General features: G+C 40.6%; 3 protein-coding genes across 5 annotated transcripts in view; 1 reads left to right on the forward strand and 2 right to left on the reverse strand.

Moving 5' to 3' along the window:
• Positions 1-6,698, forward strand: part of LOC138013285 (tubulin alpha-1A chain) — a 9,983-nt gene extending 3,285 nt beyond the window's left edge. Inside the window, exons 4-7 of the mRNA XM_068860316.1 lie at positions 2,824-2,972; positions 4,132-4,524; positions 4,608-4,895; positions 6,264-6,698. Of these exons, the coding sequence (XP_068716417.1) occupies positions 2,824-2,972; positions 4,132-4,524; positions 4,608-4,895; positions 6,264-6,563 (1,130 nt within the window). The 3' untranslated portion in view covers positions 6,564-6,698. The remainder of the gene's footprint in view (positions 1-2,823; positions 2,973-4,131; positions 4,525-4,607; positions 4,896-6,263) is intronic.
• LOC138013287 (uncharacterized) lies at positions 6,574-13,489 on the reverse strand. 3 transcript variants are annotated; one of them, XM_068860318.1, is made up of 7 exons: positions 13,148-13,470; positions 12,987-13,059; positions 11,075-11,167; positions 9,787-9,843; positions 9,252-9,395; positions 7,559-7,647; positions 6,574-6,842 (listed from the first exon to the last, which is right to left on the reverse strand). In XM_068860318.1, the coding sequence occupies exons 2-6, from the start codon at positions 13,035-13,037 to the stop codon at positions 7,573-7,575; spliced, it is 420 nt and encodes a 139-aa protein (XP_068716419.1). In that variant the 5' UTR covers positions 13,038-13,059; positions 13,148-13,470; the 3' UTR covers positions 6,574-6,842; positions 7,559-7,572. The 3 variants fall into 3 exon arrangements, with proteins under 3 accessions (XP_068716419.1, XP_068716418.1, XP_068716420.1); XM_068860317.1 differs by having other exon boundaries at positions 6,705-6,842; positions 12,987-13,039; positions 13,148-13,474; XM_068860319.1 differs by lacking the exon at positions 9,252-9,395 and having other exon boundaries at positions 6,705-6,842; positions 12,987-13,039; positions 13,148-13,489.
• Positions 13,490-13,510: 21 nt separating this feature from the next.
• Positions 13,511-17,424, reverse strand: LOC138013284 (uncharacterized). Its single transcript, XM_068860315.1, has one exon. It carries the CDS (start codon positions 17,134-17,136, stop codon positions 15,391-15,393), a length of 1,746 nt encoding a protein of 581 aa, XP_068716416.1. The 5' UTR covers positions 17,137-17,424; the 3' UTR covers positions 13,511-15,390.
• Between the last annotated feature and the right edge of the window lie 76 nt (positions 17,425-17,500).

Consider the following 17,500-nt stretch of genomic DNA (forward strand, 5'->3'; position numbering starts at 1 on the left):
TCCAATATGCATATGTAAACTTTTCATTCAGTAACAAAAACACACAGCCGAGTGCCAAAAGCTTCCGAGGCAAAATCTGCCTGAAGAGTGAGCTGTGAAGTTATGCGCCGATCAACTCGAAACTTCAACATCCCCCGTTTCCCCCCATTTGAAGATTGGATCGTTCAAATTCCCGCCCCCTCGGGCCAAAATGGTGTTCAAATGCCCTACCCTATCGTCGGATTTGTCTGTCATACCCTACTAAAGAAAAATCGTCGTCGGCTCCTATCGTCTTAATAAAGCTTGTATATAAACATGCTAACACATGTTTCGTGACCCTTTGTATGATGATGCCGTTTTTACCAGACTTGAGCTACTAGAAAAACACAACTTTAATATTGGAACAGTTAAAACTGACGTGAAAATTGAATTAATTAAGTCGGACAATGTCACTAAGAAACATGGCAAAGGTTGTTTAACGAGGGCAGTGATTACTTATCAACAACAGAGCCTAGAGAGTTTACGACTGCATTATTATTGTATTTTATTTTTGGGGGGGACCCAGTGTCGGTTGATTACCTGTAAGAGAAGCGTACAACTTTCAGAGCTTTAACAATGAAATGGAGGGTGTGAAGACTTACCATATTGCATTCACTCTACAGTATGACAAAGACGAATTACGCGGCCAAAATTCCTTCGGAGGCAACTTTTGAAGATCTTTTTCGGAAGCCAACCTCTCACAAATGCTATCTCTTCCTTCAAACTTTTCCATCTCACCATACGTGTTTTATAGTGGTTGGCGACTTCGGCGCCCCCAAAAATAAATCGTGACACTTACGGTTCAATTTCCCCCACACCACGCTGGCAAAGGTCAAATTCCCCACTCCCCGCGCACAGAAGATAGTCAAATGCCCGCGCTTTGCTCGGGTGGGGGGGATGTTGAAGTTTCGATTTGATGGGCTAACAAGCAGTCTCAGTTCTGGACCCTTTTGATGGAACCATTCCCAGCATTACAAGTTCAACAGGGAAACTTAAATTTTGAAATCTCTTTACGGTTAACAACATTACCAGAGCTGTCAAATTCGAAAATATGCAAATGCGTCTGAAATTTCATTAATTCTAAAATTCATTCAAAGATCTGGGAGAAAACTGAGTGTCCTTGAAAGGAGTGGAAGGAAACAAAGGCTTAACAATTACTTGTTCAGATTCTGAGCCCTTCCCCCCCCCCCCCCAGGGGTTTTGAGGAACAAGGGAAATTGGGGAACAGGGAGACAAAGGCAAAATGTCTTAGGGAAAAAGGGAACATAAACCATTTTAGGGATGAAAAAGCTGAGAACAAGCTTGGAAGTAATTTCGGGATCAAGGGAACACAAGCATATTTTTAAAGGGAACAGGATCCTCTCTCATCTCTCAGGGCTGGGGATTTCCCCCGGCTACTATGAGCACGATCCCCACCTACTTTAAAATAGAACCAAAAATAGCATCAAGAAAGTCTACATTGAGAATGAAATATCTATTAAAGAAAATGAGTAAACTTGAAATTTCTGGAACACGCGAAACCTCTGCTTTAAGTTGGAATTCATCCACAAAAATTTTAAAGACCTTTGAGAGGTTTCCGTTGTGTGAAATGTCAGCGTCAATGTAGGCGCACGTGAAAACTCTCAGTTGTCAATTTCAGTATGTCAAGAATTGAGGCAGAAGAAACTCGAGACCTTTTTTTGTACGAGTGCAGCCTCAAGTTAATCGAGTCAAGGAAATGTAGACCCCGATGTCTGCCCATTTAAGTAGCCAATACATGATCATTCAGACTCTTGTTCCTTCCTTTCCTATTTGTATCGGGCAGAAATGCATCGCGCCGAGCGGTCTGGAAAAACAGAAGTGTCATTCTTCACTGCAGACGTATATTTCACTTCTGCGTTCGCGGGCAAAAAGTCAGAGCGGCGCGAAAAATTTCGGTACGGGCTGTTCGGGAGGTACAGTACATATCACGTTCGTGTTCAAATTATTATGATTGGGAAGAAACCATGCTAAAAAAAATAAAGGACAGCGGATTCAAACCAGCAAAAAGCAAGAGGCTTTCCCTCCACAGTTCCAGAGAGAACGTCTGAAGCATTTCGCCAGTTTTCAACAAGCAAAAGAAAAAAACTAACCACTGCAACGAATGCGACGTCACATTGTGAGATGTTTCATCTTGATTCTCTCTTTAAAGTTGCTTTCTTCCCTGAGAGTTCACTTATGTACATGAGACTGTTTAGTGAAATATTGAATTTGAGTAATTACCGCTAAATTTTGCAGTTACTATTTTGGGGTGGGGAGGGGAGAGTGGGGAGTGTCTCTTGAAAGTGGTTCCCTGCCTACTTTTTTTCTATACCCCGCAACGTGAAATCTTAGTGACAGCCCTGTCTCTCTACCACTGACCCGTTGGAGACTCGTGGGATTAAGGAAATCAAACTAAAATAAACGATGAAAGTAGTCGAGAACTGAACTGTACGGGAAACAATTATGAAAAATTCATCTTTTACAATGCACTTCCGTAAAAAACAACAACAACAACACTGTTACGGTGGATAGGGTTAGATGGAAAGATTAAGGGGGGAGTGTGGGGGGGGGGGGGGATTGCCAACAGTCCTAAAAAAGGAAGGAAGATTTGTGCAGTATCCCAGAGTAAACTTCGAGAAAATACATCTCTGCATTAATTTTTAAAAGTGTCAAAAAAATGAACTCCTCTTTACTACAATTTTGACTAATTATCTTTTGTTGCCTCACAGATCTCAAATTTAGTTCACTTGTAATCAGTTACTATATTCCTATGACAAACAATGCATTTCTCTGTTCTCATTTCAGATGAGGTGCGTACTGGTACCTACCGTCAGCTCTTTCATCCTGAGCAATTGATCACTGGAAAAGAAGATGCTGCAAACAATTATGCCCGTGGTCACTACACCATTGGCAAGGAAATAATTGATCTTGTCCTGGACAGGATTCGTAAGCTGGTGCGTCATTTTTGTACAATTAGACAAAAGCCTTTGTGTGTACTTATGTTCAATCATACTCATGCATGGTGTCATAATTAGACAATTTTTCCCGAGGTGGACTGAGGCCGCACCAGCTTGTCCTTCTCCAGTGCTCATCCACTACAGTGGAATTGGATGATGATAGTGACTTTCCGCTTGGTTTTGTTGATTGCAAACGATGACATTTGTTCATCAAGGGTTCCTTATAGTTAATATTAAAACGTTATACTAGAAGTGCCATACTTTGGTACAGAGAATGTTTGCTTAAATCCTGGAAAATTACCGTGAGGCTTTTCAAAATTCTAAATAGTTTTCCGTGGCGTGCATACGAAAAAATCCTATTGGGCAACTTTACAATGGACTTTCTCGAGAACCAATTTTACAATGATTGCAAAATTCTCGCGCGTTCATTGCCTAGTTTTTATTGTCAGTAAGCGGACAGACACATAATATATGCGATATCGCCGCGATGTTGCTCGCGTCAGAATGAAAGAAATTGAGGTTTCTCGCATTTTCGTCTCGCGTTCTTCTCATGGTTTGACTCACTTTTGACCACTCTGCCCTTTTGTTATTGTAAAAAACAAATTGATGTCAGTTTTTCATGCGTCTGCCCTGTTATTGACAATGCATTTCGCCATAATATTGTCAACGTAGTCTGCGGATCCACTCGGCTATCGCCTCGTGGATCCACAGCTACTTTGACTTTGTTATGACGAAATTCATGATCAATAACAGGACAGAAATGCCAAAACTGACATAAATTTGTTAATTAGAATATGGAAACAGTCTCACACATTTTGTTAGCTTATTATATCCTGAGTGATATAGTGCAGTTTGTTTGGATGTCCGTGTTAACGCAAGGGTTATTAATTCAGCGAAGGAGCAGACAAGGTCAGTTTCGGGTTTGAGCGCGTGCGCTAGCTTTCTGAACTAAAAAACCTGCAAATTAAGGCATTTTCAAATACTGCATTTCATTAGCTTTCCAGTGGTATATAGTTTCCTCGTGTCTCTTTAAAAACAACGCGAACAAAAGCGACTTTCCGAAAGACACCCCTGAAGGTTGACTGTATTTCAAAGTTCTTATAGCTGATAAGGTTCCTATAAAATGGAAAACGTTTTTTTGTTGTTGTTGCTACAGGCTGATCAATGTACCGGTCTACAAGGGTTTCTCATTTTCCATTCCTTTGGAGGAGGCACTGGCTCTGGATTTACATCACTGCTCATGGAGCGCTTGTCTGTTGACTATGGCAAGAAATCGAAGCTCGAATTCGCCATCTACCCTGCTCCTCAGATTGCTACTGCTGTGGTAGAACCGTACAATTCTATCTTGACTACTCACACCACCCTTGAGCACTCTGACTGCGCTTTCATGGTGGACAATGAAGCTATCTACGACATCTGCCGAAGAAATTTGGACATTGAGAGGCCCACCTACACCAACCTGAATCGACTCATTGGGCAGATTGTGTCATCTATCACTGCATCGCTTCGATTTGATGGTGCCTTGAATGTGGACTTGACTGAATTCCAGGTGAGTGTGTACGTTTCGCCAGTTAAAGAGTTACAACGTACTGAATAAATGTATACCATCAAGCTGAATTTTGTCTCTTCCAGACCAACTTAGTGCCATACCCTCGAATTCACTTCCCACTGGCTACATACGCACCCGTCATCTCAGCTGAAAAGGCCTACCACGAACAGCTCAGTGTTGCGGAGATCACCAACGCTTGCTTCGAGCCTGCCAATCAAATGGTGAAGTGCGATCCTCGTCACGGCAAATACATGGCATGCTGTCTACTGTACCGTGGTGACGTGGTACCCAAAGACGTCAATGCTGCCATTGCCACTATCAAGACCAAGAGGACCATCCAGTTCGTGGACTGGTGCCCAACTGGATTCAAGGTTGGTAATGGTTACTAAGTCCCAACTAAATCATCATTTTAAAAGAATTACCAGTCATCTCGCCACCAAGGTGTCTCGCTACCAATCAATCTGCTACCACGTGTTCGTCGTTCTTTAATCTTGACACTACTTGGCGCTTGATGACATTGTGGTTGCGAACCGGTTGGTGGTGAATCATTCCTGTAGCGAGATGACCGTAAACCGTTGATAAAACATTTGTTTGACCGTTCACCTATCTCTCTCTTTTTTTACTGTTTCACGTTTGATATTTATCCAACATTTTTTTGGTTACCGGCAAAAGATTGATGGTTTAGTCGCCCCAACTAACAGCGCTAAGCCTAAGGCAAGCAGAAGAAGCAAGTAATCAGACGACGTTTCGAATTGTTTTCGGGCATACTGAGGATACCATGTCAAAAGACCACCTTTTCAGTTTGAGCTGGTTTTGGTTTCTAAAGCAACTTTTCGAGACCGAAAAGTTTACTGACGAAAATCTCGCGATCGTGAAACATTCTTCTCCCTTTCGGTGATTAGCAACGACGATTGTGGGCTTTAAACTTTGTTTATGGTTGCTCTTATATGATGCCTAGTTGTTACAGCCTTAGCTTTCTGTATATAACGGCCTCTTGCGGCTTTTGTTTGTGCAAAGAATATTATTGTCTTAGCTGCGTTGAAATAAATGGGGATTTGCGGTTAGTGGTAATCGGCCTTCTACCAACTGTGCCCTGGGGCCCGTTTCTCGAAAGTCCCGAAAACCTTTTCGGGCCCGAAAAGCCGTTTGAGATACTGCCAACCGCTTGTTTTGGAAAGGCGATCTTTTAACATGTTTTCAAGCTAACTAAAAGAAACATAAGTTTGACGACTTAAATCCTCTCCGTTCTTGAGATACAAAGGGAATTTTGACACCCGAAAATGGCCCGTGAAGTTTCGGGACTTTCCAGAAACGGGCCCCTAGAGCCCGTTTCTGAAAAGTCCCGATAACTCTTCGAACCCGAAAACACATTCGTGAAACTGCGATACGCTTGTTTTAAAAAGTTGGCCCCATTTGTTCAAACGGCGGATAGCGCTGTCCATCGTTTGAACAACCGTGGCTTTATCTTTACGTAGTTTCCAGGTTTATCTAAAAGCAAAGTGGGAAAATTGATGACTTAAAAACCTCTCCCTTCCCAAGACGGAGATAAATCGAGGGAATTAGGACACCCGAGCAGTTGCGGGACTTTCAACAAACAGGCCTCTGGAGCATCGCCCAAGTCCTTTACCATTTTTACCAATAAATTTATCTTTTCATTCAGTCTACGGACCGAAAGAAATCGCCATTGATCTAATCTACTACAAGTTTATTGTGAGTGAGGAATTTGTTGACTTTCTAAGGTTGGCATCAACTACCAACCCCCCACAGTTGTCCCTGGCGGTGACCTCGCCAAAGTCCAACGGGCAGTGTGCATGCTGAGCAACACCACAGCCATTGCGGAGGCCTGGGCTCGACTAGATCACAAGTTTGATCTCATGTATGCCAAGCGTGCATTTGTCCACTGGTACGTGGGGGAGGGGATGGAGGAAGGAGAATTCTCCGAGGCTCGCGAAGATTTGGCCGCCCTTGAGAAGGACTACGAGGAAGTGGGAGTGGATTCTGTGGACGCCGAAGGCGAAGAAGAAGGAGAGGAGTACTGAAGTTCTTTAAACCGGCCTGACTTGACTTGCTTTTATTTTGTCTCTCATTTTTTTTAAACATTTTCTTTTTCATGGTTTGATATCTTCTGAAGTGGCTTTGACGTTTTAAATAAAAATTCGACTTGCGTTTGCGAAGAGAGTATTTGATGAATTGTAGCTATGCCTCATCTTTACGCGGCGAGTGAAAGAAAAATTGGGCAATGATTGTTGTTCTTGAGAGAAAGTGGTTCGCTACGCCCCTGCATGCTCAAATAAATGAAGATAGGCATCTATTGACTTCTGAAAAAGATTGAAAAAATAATACATACTTTAATGAAGACCTTTACCTCTATACCTTATTTTAGCGTTTACGTTTCTCTGTAGAGTCATTTTGGAACCTTTCAGTACAAGGCATTAGGCGAGTTCATACTGGGGTCCAAGTGCGACAGAAACTCAAGTCAACTTGAAACTTGACGCCTTATCATGTTTTGATCTGCAGAAATATGCATTCGAGAGCAGTATAATCGTACTTCGGCTTCTCTCAAGATATACTTCGTTTCTGAGGTTACAAAATAAGGTACCTCAAATCAACTAAAATAAACCCTGTTCACATTCAAAGTAGAACGCCGTACTTAAGGTGATTCCTCAGTATTGTCAATATTTATAAATTGGATCCAATTTGCAACATTGTAAATATGGCGTAAGTCGATCATGCACGCTGAAACAGTTCTCAAAACACGCGAGAGAAGTTGTCTGTGAAAAAGCGCGCGCATTCCGAGAACATGGCTAATTTTGTTGTTTCGATCTACGATAATCGAGATAGACAGATACGATGGTGTTTTAATCTTAAACGAGTGCGGTTTGCTTGAGATCAACTGCTTTCTTTGGGGCAGATACCGTGAAGGCATTTATCCGTTAATCACCGGGATCTACCGATCTGTGCTAATAAATATCCCTTTTAAGATTTGTCAACTTTTTCTAAATTGAACTTATGAGAAGAGGATTTCGAACCTTACCATTTTGTGATATCTCAAAGTGCTTCGGTAACAACGATGGTTGGAATCTGAAAGTTGCGTTTGCATATTTTCTTCTTCCTTTCTTGCGTCTAAATAACAATCCAGTAAATGGCAGATCAATACTACGTCTTTGAGAAATTAATATATAGGGGCGCGTTCGATTGACGCTATCCCGGAACAAAAATACGTGGAGTGATGACTAAAACGGTATGTTTGGAGCGTTTCGAAGCAGCAAGGATAATAAAGATGTGTTTAAAATATAGAGGATATTACATGGCCGCGCGGGGATACGAATTTTATCTTCGAGTATCTTTCAGCACGAGAAGATAAAATTCGTATCCCCAAGCGGCCACGTAATGTTCTGTCTATTATATAGATATTGATGAAATGTCTAGATTTAAAACAACTTGTTTTATTCATTTTCGAAATGATGAAAAAGTGTTCACCAACCACTAAAACACGCATGTTGTGTAACATGAAACAAGATATGAAAGTTATGAAAAAAAATCATGATAATGTAAAATTTGCAATAAAATGTTAATGTAGTAGAGAAGAATTATATTAAAGCACAAACGTATCTTACAATGAAGAGGAAGCTCTCGTTTTATTGGCTAATCGTGTTCGTTACCATGACGACAGCTATATCCTCACATGTGAAAGATAAAAATGATACGTTCACTGCACGCGGTGAAGATATGATTTTTTGGTAAAAGGAGAAATCCTGGTATTTCATCAGTATCTATATAATAAAGCATTTTAGCACATGTTTGACAATTTCAATATGAATCTCCGTAAAAACGAAGTATTTCTAACTTATATTCCACATATTCCTATTCCGGAATACGTTCAATCGAACGCACCCTAGATGTTATTGAACTAGCATGAGATCCATACTGGGAAAATGTTGGCCGAGTTCCATTTTTTGCAAGTTTTCAGGAGAAGTCCATAAACTTGTAAAAATGGAACGAGATCAAGATTTTCCCAGTACGGACCTCTTGCTAGTTCAATATGGTTTTTATTATATTGGCGGTACTCGGTGGCCTTGTCAGTGTTTCAGTTCTTTATCTTCTTCCCATTTTTTTTCGGTACTTGACTCTTCGTCTGCTTCTGTTAACGGTTCTAGAAAGTAAAATTCGTACTGGAAATCCGACATGACTAAATAAATGGAAACAGAAAATTGGAACAGTTTGGCAAACTTATCTACGCTTGCTTCGTGACCGTCCATCACGATCTTAGCGATCCGTATTACAAATAACGGACCGCTCAGAGAACCTTCAGAAGTCTCCTTTTCATCTCGGACCAGTTTGCGATATATATCCTATTTACTAGGCAGTTATCCATGGATATCGTTATCCACGTAACCGGGGCCGGGTTGCTTATGTACGTAAGAAGTTCCTGAGATTCTTGCTTTTATTACTTATAACAATGACTGACGATGTCACTCTGTCAAAAAAGAAAACACCAGTCTTCTTCTATACTTTGAAAGGTTCTTCACAGAAGCACCAGTCATTTTTTTACTTCAAAGGCACTTTTAAGTGTGACTTTATCCACTGAAGAGTTTCCCGGTCTCGCATCATCCTTTTCCCTCAATTTAGTTCATGTGATTGTATACGTCAGTTGTGACTAACCAGCGGTTTTTACAACCTGTCAGAATTACTGAAAACTCATTTAAAGTCAGCTATCTCTCACTCACCCATTCTAATTTGTTGCCTCGAGATGCAAACCCGAAAAAACGGGAGGTCTTGTTATGTTCTTTCTTTCGTAGCGTTGGCTTTCCTCTGTCGCCATCTTGCATGATCCTCTCCCAGTTATAGTTGATGTCGCTTATAAGATGGGCCTGGATCGGTCAGAGTAAAATACAAGTCCATTGAGTCACTATGCGGTTTTTTTTTAAGGAAATGCCTTGAGGAAGGAGGTTAACGTTGGTTGCGATTACTAAAGGTGCCCCCTAGTCACGAAAAACTAACGGATATTATATACACCTGTTCACGCTGAGGTGCATGGTTGTTATGTCTTGGTTGCAAGCTTGTTAAAAGCCTTATTTCCAACATGTAATAAAACCTCAACTGGAATTTGCGTATTCCCTTTTAACAGACCGGCGGATTTCACGTCTATCAGCCTGGGAGAAGGCTAGAGGTTTTCTGACCGAAGTTGGTTATCCGCCTAAACAGTTGTAGAATTAACAACACGATGCCAGGTAAAAATGTATCATTCCGACCATGTTTTACCTTTATTCTTGCGTTCTTTCTCTGGAGTTCGTCTGTTTCATTCAGACCTCGTATACTCTGAAGATAATAAAACAGCTTTTTTAATTAAGGACGGTGCCTACTAATTCAAAGGTATTCTTGCCCCGATTTATGATTATGCAGGAAATTAATGCAGATCTTAACAAGTTCTCTTGAAATCCAAAAGCAAAATTGGGGGTAACCACGCATTTTTTGAAGATAATTCATGAACAATATTTGTAAAAAGTTCTAAAATACAAAGCAATGTATGGCGTTAACGTTCTTTCCTAGATTGAAGCTTAATTATCTCTAAAGAATGTATGGTTACCCCAGTTTTCTTTTTGGATACCAAGAGTACTTGAGTACTAAGATCTAGTTTCTCTGCATAGTTTTAAACCGCTCAAAAAATATCCTGCATTAGTAAGCATCACCGATAGCAAACCCGAATATCTCTAGATGCGCAGAACGTATGCTCAATGCCAATAGTAGGCACCGTCCTTAACACGATAAGCAGCTAAACAACTTGCTTCCCACAAGGATTATCATGATCATGTTGCGTCATTTCGTACATTTGACTTTGAGGTGATCTTACAGCGAGACCATCTTCAGGTTTAACGAGAATAGACCTTTTTGCAGATACGGCGGCCATCTTGATTTCTATTGTTTCAAATAGCTATTATGGGATTCCCAGGGGGCAAAAGCATATTAATTTGCCCCCTGAGCATCCCATAATATCTTTCGAAGCAATAGAAATCAAAATGGCCGCCGTATCTGCAAAAAGGTCAATTCACTACAACTCTTTTACCCCCAAAAAATCTGCATTGGCATTGTTTTCGACTTCTCTTGGGACATTTTCATGGAGCATTCACGTTAGCAGGAGGAGTGAGCAGGCGCCCTAAGGTTAAAATAGCCAAGGACCGTACGGTTCATCTTCTCCCACATAGACTAGAGTTTCCCAGAGCCTCGGGTCATGCGCAGACATAAAATCCGAGGCTCTGGTAACGAGAATGTTCCTGCCCTGCCCCAAAGCAAAAAGAAAGGTCCTGAGAACGAGGTTAGTGATCCACGATCACGTGAGCAAATACTAAAATTTTTGCGAAGATTGAAACTGTTGGATAGTGGGCTATATGCAACTGATTTTAAAAGTTATTTGGCCTTGAACAACTGGGGATCCATAGCTATCTTTGGCGCCTTTTAAAGTATATTTTAGGAAGTTTACAAAAAATCAGAGGTCCAAAGACCTACAAAGAGGAGAAAATCACTACAGAAAATGTGTGGATTTCTTACTGACCATTTTCCTCCATCGTTCACGCGGATCAAGAAACTGCACGTTGCAGTCATCAAAGTTCGCCGTTGAAGACTTGTCTAACCCATACTGAATTTTCTGTAAACAGGATAAGGAGAGAAAAGGAAAGAGAAACTTTGCGTTCCTTGAAATCACCCTATACAGTTTATTTAGAAACAAAACCAAGATCTGTAGAGGGAAATCATCCATTACGCGAAAGCAATTGGCATAACACAGCGTAACATGGCAGCCATGAAACACAACAACAAAACAATATATTGATTCAACGCGATTAACAAATAAAGCGTTTGTTTGCTGCGGACGAAATATGCAATTCACTATAATGAAGTGAAGAATTCTGTTTCGCTTGAAATCATTGTTCATTCAATAACATTTGGATATATCTTTTATCAGGAAAAAATGAAACTAGATTTACAAGGCCCTATATTAGGAATATCAAAATCGCGTCATCATCCAAGTGAATTATGAAATCGTGAACGCTTTTTTTCCTTGCTGCACGTGCCACGTGCAGGAACGTGTAAAAACATACACAGTTGATAAAACTGTGCGGAATTTTGGCATAAGAGCATTTTTTTTTTCTTTTTGCAAAACATTCAAAATTCGTCTATTTCGGACTTCATTTGGCTAAACATTGTAGATTCGAAACTCAAAATGTTTTCAATATTTAAATGATTTCCGCTTCACCATAAAATGGACCAAACGCATTATTTTCAGAATGAGAGTATTCAGTAACAGACATGTCGCCAATATTTTGCAGTTCAATTTCACATGATTACGACCTCCAGGTGAGAGATAATACATTAATGAGTAAAAGACCAGTGTGTTCGACCGGATTTCACATTCCACGCAAGCTGGCACAGATGATATATTTCGAGGCCGAGGATTTCTTAGTGAGTAAATCTAAAAGGAACTCCATTAGTTAATTCATTTAATTGATGAAGGGGTAGTTTCTAAAGAAACTGTGGTGCTGCGTCGGTGGGGAAGTAGTATACAAAAATTTGGTTTTATCAACGGAGTTGATAATGTAAATTTGCCACCGTACAGAGATTCTAAAAGCTGACGTTTCGAGCGTTAGCCCTTCGTCAGAGCGAATCGAGGGATTATGGGTTACGTGTAGTTTTTATAGTAGAGTAGGAGCTACGCTATTGGTGGTAACATGGCAACGTGAAAAATAGGAATATATTAGTTAAATGAAAAGCGTTCGTTAATACCTCACATTCGCTCTGACGAAGGGCTAACGCTCGAAACGTCAGCTTTTAGAATCTCTGTACGGTGGCAAATTTACATTATCAACTCCGTTGATAAAACCATTTAATTGATGGTTTTCCAAGGTTTAATTAATATTAGCTTTCCCAATCATTGGATAATTAGAAGAATATTTTTTAACGTAAAATAATAAACGCTTTTGAAATAGAGATCAATTCGGGCGTCCAATTTTTTCCAATTTTCTTCTTCATACCTTATTAAGGATCAGCAAGATTTAAAATTCTACACGTTTGGGAAAAAATATTTGCATGAGATATTGTTTGACGGCGATGTCACAGGCACGTAAAACACGGGTAAAACAGAACGAAGAGCTTGAACTTTCATCGCACGGCGAAGTACGCTAATTGGTTTGGCAAATCGATACCAGCAATTAACTGACCTCGCAGAAACGCTAACCGCTTTCTGATATGCAATATGGGCCAATATTGGCTCTCGATATTGCTCGTGATGAGATCGGTTTGTTCTTAATAATCTACAAAGAGATCTAAGTCCACTGAAGAATCACCTACGACTTGTTTGGGAAAATACACTTTAAATTTCCCCCAAACAAGGCAAAATTGAAAGATTGAAAACTACGAAAGATTTTGTTATAATAGGTATTCATTGATAATAAAACAATTTTATTTAATACCTGGTCTATAGTTTTGCGCCGTTTCTCGTTTTCTCCCGTCTTGCGCCTCATAGCTGTTGGATCATAAGAGACACTGAAATAAAAACGAATCCTTTTGTTTAAAATTTCGCATCGGCACGATATATTACTAAAAGGAACAAAACAGAATGTTTCATTCTTACCATTCATGTATAGACTCTTGCCGGTGGTCTCTCTCCCAAAAATGTGTTGAATATCTCCACCAAGACTAAAAATAAGCGATATTATAACTGTTCATTCCTATTGGCTCGCATCGAAGAATCAGATATTTGACAACATCGCTACACTGAAAACCCGAGTGGTCAAACGATACAAAGAAAACTTATGCTTTTTCATACGACTTCCCTGTAAACAAAGGGAAGAAAAATAAAATAGACAAGGCTAGACTCGGCGGAAGATGTTTTCCTGACAAATCTACAACGTAAGTTCAACGTGATTAGATTCTTGTGAGCGCCTGCCTCAAACTTTGTCGTGTACTGATCCTCAAAGAAAAGAAGGCACAAATATACAAGGTTTGACGCTACTATGACGTCATATATTTCACCACCAACAACTGAAGTATGTTCAATTCAGCGCGTTAATACGCGTTTAATATGAAGCGTTTAAACTCACGCTTTTACTGGTCATGATGGTTTACTAAAGCAAAAAAAAAAAAACATTTATAGAACTCTTGGAGTAATAAAAAATCAGATTTGAGATATTTTTCTTTGATTACGACCACTAAACGCAACAAAATGCATTAAATTTCACAAACGTTTAATTAAACAATTAAGGCGTGGGCACACGGCCTCAACATTTGCTTCAACATCCTTTTGATTTTGTTGAACAGCGATGTTAAAACCCTTTGATACCCTCCCTTCCCCGTTTCAACCGTGTTCAAACATGTTGAATCGAAGTTGAATCGATGTTGAAAGAGTTTAAGGACGGTGAATACTAATTCAACGGTATTTTTGCGCTGTTTACTGAATACGCGGGAAAAGCAGATCTTAACTAGTATTATTGAAATCCAAAAGGAAAATTGGTGGTAACCACGCATTTTTCGAAAGATAATTAATCAACAATATTTGTAAAAAGCTTTACAATACAAAGCAATGTATGGCGTTCTTTGCCAAATTGAAGCTTAATTATCTCTGAAAAATGCCGCACGGTTACCCCCAATTTTCTTTTTGGATACCAAGAGCTCTTGCAAAGTTCTGCTTTCTCCGCATACTTTTGAACCACGCAAAAATATCCCTGTATTAACCCTTTAAGCCCCGAGGGGTACCCCATTGACGAGTAAAATCGTCTGGCGTTAGACAGAGTAAAATCTATAAGTGCCATTTGGCACTATCGGGGCTGAAAGGGTTAAACGGGGACATAGTTTTTTCACGCTGTTAGCTTAATAAGCAACGCCGATAGGAAATCAGAGTATCTCGAGATGCGCAGAACGTATGCGCAATAACAATAGTAGGCACCGTCCTTAAAAGAGTTTAACATTTGCTTCAACAATCATTCAACATTTCTATTGTCACCTTGTATGTTGAATGAAGATGGAGCCGTTTGCCGCAAACCCCCCCCCCCCACCCCCCTCTCTTTCAACATTGTCAGTCGGTATGAACGTGCGCACTAATCGGTCTCTCAATGACGTATTGATGTCCGTATCCATCGTAACAGCCACAACTGCAGCCGGGAACTGAATACCTGGCCTTTCGTGAAGCCTTTGTTGAATCAAATGATGATGATGATTTTTAATTAAGAAAGTGAAAAAATCTAGTTACATTGATTGAAACAAAAGATTGTTCGCTCGATCTCATATGCGGCGCCATAACTTTGGAGCGCTCTCCCTCTGGACATCAGGTCTGAAAGCATTGTTGCTGGCTTTAAGTCCAAACTTAAGACACATTTATTTCGTGAAGCGTTTTCGTAGTCGACTAAGTGTTATTTGCTTTTATATATACTGTGATTGTACCTTATTAAATAGTAGTTATCTTAGCTTTTAGATGATTTAAATAGTGATATAATTTTCACCGAATTTTACCTTCATATGTAATTTTAGTCTTTTTCTTTTATTTTAGTTAGTTCTTAACTTTTACTGTAATGCGCATTTGAGCATATTCACATGGAATTTGCGCATTACAAATGCTTTATTATTTTTTTTTTTTCCCAAAGCATTTTAAAAGTCATATCTGAAGCACAACACATTGTTAAATAGAGACTTTCCAGGAAAGTATTGCGCAGTCGTTTATGAACGAAATTACTGATTCAATTTATGAAATTCTTAACCTTGGATGGTACAATTCTAAAGTTCTGATTGGTCCTGGATCTACATCTCCGTTGGCAGCTCCTATGTCGTACCATCAATTATTGCCAGGTTGAAGCGTTTTGACGGGAAGCGAGATTTCGTCGTCTACATGTAAGATAAAATGACAACGGAGTTTGGAAATTCACTGTTATTGCTACATGTTCCTATGAGTCTGCCTTCAGGGCTAATGGCGAAATCAAGAAGCCCAGATATTGTAGCAAACTCTGAAATGCATGCGCCGGTGACGTCAAAGACTCTCATCCTATTGCTGAACTGTTGGTACACGAGAAGATAGCAATTTACCGGATCAGCGGCGATTCGCAAAGGGTGACCCAGGCTCTCCTTGTTCCAGAGTGGTTGCTCTCCAAAACAGTGAGAGAACCGACCATCGGAATGGAAAACTTTAACGCAGCCTTTATTTCTGACTTCATTACTATCGGAAAAGATGAGTTTTTCCTTCAAAAACACACCTTTCTGAGGGCGGCTCAATGCATTTCTTCCCAAGGGGAGGCAGACCTTTTGTTCATCCCTTGCAACAAATACATCAGGAGAATCGAAGCTGTTGGTGTAATAAACAGCAATGACGTTTTTGCAGGCATTTGAAGTGGACGGGAACGACGTCACATGTGCAGGGCCTTTCAGATTGCCGATTATACGTAGGTGTTCGCCGGAAATACTCATCTCAAGAAGGCACCCACTTCCGGGCGACGGCGAATATTCCGCCAAGGCAAAGGTGTTTCGTGACACAAAAGTCACGCCATACAACTCTACGGATTTGCTGCCATACGGCTTAGCTACGTAGCGCAAAAAATCTCCTTTAGGGTTGAAAATGTGAATACAATTATTACCTCGGTCAACCACAGCAATGTGACCAGTCTCGCTGACCGACAACGCCCAGGGACGAAACTTCTCTGACAGAGGACTTGGGGGGACGATTACGCGAAAAACTTGACTCGGTTTTCTCTTCAGCTGTCCTTGAGTCGAAGAACGACGACTCGGACCATCTTCCATGCTTTTTCGGCGAGGAACTTCCTGCTCCTTAGCGGGTCGATTACACTTTACCCTTCCGAGTGGCGCTTCAAAGCAGTATTCATTCGGAACAAAAGAAATCTCGCTCACACACTTGAGTTTTTCGTCAAGAACGCTCTTGTGTTTCTTGACCACTTGTAGCTCTGTATGCACTTGTTTCATTAACGATTCATCTCTCCTACCTTCCTTAAACTTTGCGTGGTTCACCTCTACAACCTGAATGATGTGATGCGCTTGCAATGCAAAATCTGCAACTTCCTGTTGTCCGCCTTTCTTCTCCGCTTCAATGACTCTGTCCACTTCTTGATAAAGCTCTTGTTCTTTAGCTGAAATGACCTTCACCAGCGCTTCGGAGGTGCTGCGAATTTCTTCTTTAACTCTTTCCTCTTGTAGGGACAGCGACGCTTGAATTCCGTGTTCCATATTTCTTATGGTGTCAGCCAAGTCATTGCGATATTCTTGCGTATACGTCAGCAATTCATGCATCTCTGGGTTGTCTGAGGTATCATCACGCACGTTTGAACCCATGTCTGGCGACCAGTGGAGAAAATATCCATCTATTCCGCTAGATACCTCGACCTCGACCAGACGACCCTTGGTAGGCAAGCTATCGATACCATTAATACTCTTCAAAGGGAATTCACTTGAATCCACTGGACAATAAACGGAGGGTGTCCGCCCGCTCAAATCATCCGTCACGTTGTGGAGACATTCAGTGCAAACGTTATGTGCACACGGAAGACATTTTAGTTCAAACTCTGTAGTGCGGCAAATAGAACAACCACGTTCCTCACAGTCAACGAGACGATTACCAGTAGCCATTGCTCGGGTTCAAACTCTTTAACGATAACGTGCTTAGTGGCCAGAGATGCCGCGTTGTCTGTTACTTGAAAGTGATTCCTCAATCTGGTTTGTTATTGTCCAGGCCCACAGATAATAGCCACGTTGTAGAACAGAATTTATCAAAATCCCATATCATTGATAACGGGTTTAAAAAACAGGGGATATCTTTATGTGCTTATGAGACGACTTGACATATAAACGTTGGCTTTTGCGCTAAGGAATGAGCCACAAAAGCGGTGAATGATTTAGCGAGAACTATTTAGTCAATGCCCGGGGGGAGTCAATGATGAATTTTAATATTGCATAATCATCGATGCTTATTATTATTATTATTTATGGAATT

Source organism: Montipora foliosa, chromosome 8, assembly GCF_036669935.1.
Source record: "Montipora foliosa isolate CH-2021 chromosome 8, ASM3666993v2, whole genome shotgun sequence".
Lineage (NCBI taxonomy): Eukaryota > Metazoa > Cnidaria > Anthozoa > Scleractinia > Acroporidae > Montipora > Montipora foliosa.

Excerpts from the sequence above, each read along its gene's own strand:
- LOC138013284 (XM_068860315.1), bottom strand. The coding sequence starts at position 17,136 with ATGGCTACTGGTAATCGTCTCGTTGACTGTGAGGAACGTGGTTGTTCT.
- LOC138013287 (XM_068860317.1), bottom strand. Across the intron at positions 9,844-11,074 it reads GTGAACGATGGAGGAAAATG|AGTATACGAGGTCTGAATGA; the intron begins GTCAGTAAGAAA and ends TATTATCTTCAG. Across the intron at positions 9,396-9,786 it reads GAAAGAACGCAAGAATAAAG|GCCCATCTTATAAGCGACAT; the intron begins GTAAAACATGGT and ends TGACCGATCCAG.